Below are 6,451 nucleotides of genomic sequence, written 5' to 3'. Positions count from 1 at the left end.
ACGTGGGTCCGCCCCTGCTTGGAGCAATGAGAGAGACAACCCGACCCTCTGCAAGCTTAACTCCTTTTTTTTGCAATGTGGATTGGGAGACGACTTTCAACACCCATGTGCTCCATCCTTTGTCGTCCTTCCTCTCGGACGATTGCCCTATTCTGCTTGCAGACGACAAAGGACCCAGGAAGCCGCGATCTTTCAAATTCGAGAACTTCTGGACTTCTTTGCCCGGATTCAATGAGGTGGCCCTCAAGGCTTGGAATGAGCGGGTGGCCCAGACGGAGCCCTACCAAGTCTTGCATTACAAGCTTAAGAAGACCGCAGTTCGCCTCATGGAGTGGGCAAGTCCCTCTTCTCCAAGGCTAAGGTCTAGCTCCATGCGGCCCTTTTGGTAATTCTATGCCTCGACACTGCCCATGAAGAGAGGCTCCTCTCTCTTGAGGAGCGTGACCTTCTCTCTAGGATCATGAGGAGGGTCATTAGTCTTGCGGTGCTGGACAGGGCTAGGAAAAACCAATGCGCCAGAATCGCAAATCTTAAGGACGGCGATGCCAACACCAAATTCTTCCACCGCCGATCAACGCTAGAAGACGGAAAAACCACATCCACTGGATCAAGCACGGGCAGGGCTGGGTTACCGACCACAAGGAAAATAAAGAGGAGATCATCCAGGAGCATTTCTCCGAGGTCATGGGTAGAGGAAATACGAGTACCACCATGGATTTTAACTAGGAGGATCTTGGCACTGAGCACCATGCCTTGCAAGGCATCGACGATCCTATCACCGAGGATGAGGTACTCCAGGCCATCAAGGAGTTGCCCAGTGACAAAGCGCCTGGCCCGGGCGGCTTCGCGGGCATCTTCTTTAAGAAGTGTTGGGATGTCATAAAGGATGATGTCATGAGGGTTATCCAACGCTTTGATTCCTTAAACACCTCAAATCTGCAATGGCTTAACTCCGCCAATGTCGTTCTTTTGCCTAAGAAGGAGGGGGCGGAAGGTATCTCCGACCATAGGCCCATTAGCCTCATCCACGCCGTCGCCAAGATCATGGCCAAGATCCTTTATTTGAGGTTTGCTCCCCATATGGGCAACCTCATATCCAACGCTCAAAGTGCATTCATAAAACGAAGAAGCATCCATGACAACTTCATGTACGTCCGGAGTTTGGCTAGACGCCTCCACAAGAGCAAGACCCCCGCCCTCCTGTTCAAACTTGACATAAAGAAGGCTTTTGACTCAGTCAAGTGGGAATACATCCTTGATCTCCTTCAATGCTTGGGGTTCCCTGCCAAGTTTAGGGATTGGATTGTCGCTCTTTTATCCTCTTCATCTTCGCGGATCCTCCTCAATGGGATTCCAGGCTCTCCCATCAAGCATGGTCGGGGCTTTCGGCAAGGGGACCCCATCTCACCGCTTTTGTTTGTCCTTGCAATCAACCCTCTTCACCAAATCCTAGATTTAGAAACTCTCGGAAAGGATTGCTCCACAAGATACGTGGCCGTGGGGCTATAGTGAGGACATCTCTTTACGTGGATGGCGCGGCTGTTTTTGTTGCTCCTATCAAGACGGATATCAACAACCTTGCCTCCATCTTGGAGGGCATTGGCAAGGTGACGGGCCTATGCACCAACTTCCAAAAAAGCTCGGTTGTGCCGATACGTTGCAATCACCTTAACCTCGAGCACATTCTGGAAAGTGTTCCGGCAGCTCGGTCCTGCTTCCCCATGAAATACTTGGACTACTGCTCTCGGTGTGGCAACTCAAGAAGGTGGACTTTCAATATCTTGTGGACAAGACTTCCGGAAAACTAGTGACTTGGGAGGGGCAAAATATCACTACAATTGGGCGCACGACCCTAGTCAAGTCAGTCATCTCCTCCCAAGTGGTGTACTCCATCACGCCTCTTATTGTACCACCGAGCTCCCTAGATAGTGTGAACAAGATAGAGAGGGCCTTCCTTTGGTCTGGATCAAATAAGACTACTGGTGCCAAGTGCAAGGTGAATTGAGAGACAGTGTGCCGACCAAAGGAGTATGGTGGTCTTGGCGTGCTGAACACTGACAAATTTGTGCGTGCTTTGCGCCTGCGGTGGCTTTGATATGGAACCTCAAAAACTTTGGGTGGGGCTTGGCAACCCTTGCACCAAGGATGACCGGGAATTTTTGTATGCCTCCACTACTATCACCGTCGGCAACGGCGCCCGAACTCCATTTTGGGACTCCCCTTGGCTTCTGGGGCGCAAACCAATGGACATCACGCCGCTCATCTTCGAGGCCTCAAGGAGAAAAAATTGGAAGGTGCGTGAGGATCTAAACGGGAGCGCATGGATTCTGTCAATCAACAACAACACTGTCGTTTCCGGTGACCACATCCGGGAATTCTTCACACTTTGGATGCTCATTAATGACTTCCACCTCGACGACCACCTTGAAGATGATATTGTCTGGAAGCACGCGAATGATGGATTCTACTCGGCATCCACCACATATAAAGCTCAGTTCCTTGGCATGTCGCTTTCCCCTATGGATCAAATGGTCTGGAAAGCTTGGGCACCACCAAAAGTGAAATTTTTCGCTTGATTGGCTATCCAAAATAGGATTTGGATTGCCGATCGGTTGGCGAAACGTGGTTGGCAAAATTGTGGCATGTGCCAACTTTGCAAAAGAGAACAAGAATCGGGCGCGCATCTTCTTTTCAAGTGTCACTACACGCTCAGGCTATGGAGGTTAGTCATTGAGAAGCTTGGCCTCGCTCACATGGACACAACCGATTGGCATCTTGCTGACTCCGTCAACAAGTGGTGGGACAAGCGAACCAACAATCAAAACCCCAATAGACATGCTATGGCCTCTCTTACCATGCTCGTCTCTTGGACAATATGGAATGAACGAAATGCTAGGGTGTTCCACCACAAATGTGTGCCACCACCCGTTCTCCTTCACACCATTTTAGAGGAGGCGAAGCTTTGGATCACCGGGGCGCTAAGAAACTAGGGCATATTATGTTGCGTGAGTAGTTGTCATACAACTCAATGGTCACATAAGGTGGATACATGAATCAACCAGCGAAAAATAAAAACATGAAACGCCTTTGCACCAACATGTGATTCTGTTGTCAGACCGTCGGCCACACCGGTTGAACAAGTCCCGTGCAACTGAATTTTTATTCAGTTGCATACTGGTTGCAACTGATTTATTTTATGTATTGCACTGACTAAATTCAGTTGCGTACTAGGTGCAACTGAGATTTTCTTTTTAGACATCAGCGTGGGTGACGTCATTTGACAACTAGTCCCGTTCTAAAATATTTATAGATGCGCTTGTTCTGCCCTTGAAAACCTGCAATTCATAGGCGGAAGTAAATTAGGATTAGAAACAAAGTCTATGGCTGAAGGAGGGCCGGAGGGTGGCCCCACCATGCTAGCTGACATGACTCGCTGTCTCCTTGAAATGTATGGGCCCATGGTAGCCCCCTCAGTTTTTTCTTCAGGTAGAAGAATCTTCCTCCAAGAGTTCCTCCTGTGGGTTCTTTTTTACGTTGAATATGCTCGTGCATGGAAGCTAAATTAGCGGGTTAGTCATTGAGTAATCAATTCATCAAAATTCAAAATGAATAGATATGCTTTAAACTTCCACATGCACACTCACCCAACTCACAGAAAATAGTTAACCTATAAAACCTAGTTGAATTAATCACCAAATGAATTAAACACAAGTCTAGGATATTAGGTGCACTATTGTAGTGTACCAAACATATGCTATTTTAACAACAGTACTATTAGCTTCTTTATTTATCTTTTCATGTTATCAGTGTGACAAGCTTCATTTTTTAATTTGCCTATCTTGTTGTACACGCTTGATATTAAAGCCCTGCTAATATATCTCACAAATCCACACGTAGGTACTTTATCGTTGTTGATGATATATGGGATATGGATAAATGGGATGTTATTAAGTGTGCATTCCCCATGACCATGATGGGTAGTAGAATAATCACCACTACTCGGATAAACAGTGTGGCAGAGGCATGTAGTTCATCATTCAATGGCCATGTTTATGGTATAAGGCCTCTTGATATTGTGTACTCTAGACAGTTATTCTATAGAAGACTATTCAACTCTGAAGAACATTGCCCTTCGCACCTTCAAGAAGTTTCTAATCAAATCTTGCAAAAATGCGGTGGCTTGCCTTTGGCGATCATTGCAATTTCTGGTCTGCTGGCTAGCAAACAGAAAACAACAGAGATATGGAATGAAGTGAAAGATTCAATTGGGCGCGCACTTGAACGAAATCGTAGCGTTGAAAATATGATGAAAATATTGTCACTTAGTTACTTTGATCTGCCTTCTCTTCTAAAAACTTGCCTCTTGTGCCTGGGTATATTTCCAGAGGATACTGTTATCGAGAAGAAATGTCTTATAAGGAGATGGATTGCTGAAGGGTTATTTCACAAAGAAGGCAGATATACAGTACATGAGTTGGCGGAGACGTGTTTCAATGAGCTTGTCAATAGGAATTTGATCCAACTGGTGATTGGCGAACACCATAAGCTGAATACTTGTAGAGTTCATGACACAATTCTTGATTTCATCATATCCAAGTGCATTGAAGATAACTTTGTTACTTCGGTTGGGGTTCCCTTTGTACCAATTAATGTCAAACGGAAAGTTCGTCGGCTCTCTCTCCAACTTGATACACAGGGAAATTGTATTGTGCAAAAAAGAAGACTGGTATTGTCCCATGCCAAATCACTCAATATTTTTGGAAATTCAGGGGAAATGTCTCGATTGGATGAATTCAGGCATTTGCGTATTGTAGATTTTGGATGTTGCGGTTCCCCGTACAATGGAAACATCGAACACCATATTAAAAATATAGGGAGGTTGCTTCATCTAAGGTACCTGAACCTAAGGGGAACAAGAATATCTGAGCTCCCAGGAGATATCGGGTGTCTACGTGGCCTAGAGATGTTAGATCTAAGAGGCACCTTCGTATGGGAACTGCCAGCAAGTATTGTAAATCTAGGGAAATTGGTGCATCTATTGACTGACTGCAAAGTTACATTTCCTGATGGAATTGTGAAGTTGCAGGCACTGGAGGTGCTGAAATGGGTCGACTTTTCATTGCAAGGTCTTAACTACATGCAACAACTTGGACAGCTAAGGAATCTGACGAAGTTGTTCATTCATGTCAATGAACGTGCAAGGAGACTTCCTGTCTCTTCCTTTTGTGACTTTGGCTTGTTGGACAAGCTCGGTTATCTAAAAATAAAAAATGGGAACGCATTCTTACCATTGGGAACTGCGTGCCCTGTTGCGCCTAGCCTCCGGAAGCTCGTCTTAATTGATTCGCCAGTCCTGCATGTTCCGGATTGGATGCGTGCACTTGTCAACCTTCAAGAGTTACGCATTGAAGTGAAGGGAATCACGCAGGGTGATCTTTGCATTCTCGGAAGCTTACCTGCTCTGCTCAAGCTGGAACTAGAAGGGAGATACCATGATTCTAAAGATAGAATGCTGACAGTCAGTGCTGAAGCCGGGTTCCCATACTTGACCAAGTTCCGATATTATGCAGACCAAGAAGGAATAAATCTCAAGTTCGCAGCAGGCTCCATGCCCAACCTAGAAATGCTTGTGATTGTGCTACGGGCGTGTAGAACTGAGGCACTCGCTGATGGTTTTGATTTCGGGATAAAGAATCTGCCCAGACTCGTTACCGTCGATTGTACAATAGAACAAGGCGACTGCAGCAGTTTTAAGGCTGCTATGAAGAGTGCAGGCAGCACACATCCCAACCGCCCTACTGTACTCTTTTCGCAGCACATCGGCGAGGACGAGGATTAACATACTCATACTCAGGTACTACTAGTGCTTTTCTTTCTCTTGCACCCAACAAGAGCCCCGCTAATTCCCAATGTTATACACGATCTATCTTAATTTCATCCCTCGTATGTTCAGGTTGTCCGTCTTCTCGTTGTTCCTTCTTTTTTTTTGAGGGCAAGCTGCCAGGTCGCTCTTGCAAAGCACACCTGATGTTCCCAGCTCTTGTACGGTTTGAATTCTGAGGTGGGAAGGAGATGGACGGCCAGGATGCGCGGCACACACCGATCACTTATTTTTAACAAAAAGGTAGTACTATTGAGCTTACACACGCACACATGTTATCTACATGTATTTGAATAATTTGATTGCCACACATCACGCCATCACAAGACACCATGCATACATAGGCTTCTTGTACAGGCTATGCTTACTGGAAATTACCTCGTGTTCTGTCCTATCAGCTTCCTTGTTGTTCCTGGATCTGCAAACTCAAGTGTCAGATCAAGCACAATACTCTGATTACAGTCATGTCTTCTTGACCCTCTATCCACATAATACTCTGATTTGGATTTACCTGTTAACATTGAGCTAAAAGGTAAGAAGGAATGTCACTGTTACTGAAACTGAGACGGC

At 45.9% G+C, this 6,451-nt stretch overlaps 1 protein-coding gene across 1 annotated transcript; it reads left to right on the top strand.

Moving 5' to 3' along the window:
* The first annotated feature begins 2,243 nt into the window (after nucleotides 1-2,243).
* Nucleotides 2,244-5,839, top strand: LOC147977460 (disease resistance protein RGA5-like). Its single transcript, XM_087521176.1, has 2 exons — nucleotides 2,244-2,506; nucleotides 3,865-5,839. The coding sequence occupies exons 1-2, from the start codon at nucleotides 2,244-2,246 to the stop codon at nucleotides 5,837-5,839; spliced, it is 2,238 nt and encodes a 745-aa protein (XP_087377302.1).
* Nucleotides 5,840-6,451: the final 612 nt, after the last annotated feature.

The sequence above is a fragment of the Triticum urartu genome, chromosome 4A (assembly GCF_056163025.1).
Source record: "Triticum urartu cultivar PI428250 chromosome 4A, HENAU_Tu73, whole genome shotgun sequence".
In the NCBI taxonomy this organism is placed as follows: Eukaryota; Viridiplantae; Streptophyta; class Magnoliopsida; order Poales; family Poaceae; genus Triticum; species Triticum urartu.
This window is presented reverse-complemented; position numbering and strand designations above follow the sequence as displayed.

Excerpts from the sequence above, each read along its gene's own strand:
- LOC147977460 (XM_087521176.1), top strand. The coding sequence starts at position 2,244 with ATGGACATCACGCCGCTCATCTTCGAGGCCTCAAGGAGAAAAAATTGG. Across the intron at positions 2,507-3,864 it reads AAAGCTCAGTTCCTTGGCAT|CCCTGCTAATATATCTCACA; the intron begins GTCGCTTTCCCC and ends TTGATATTAAAG.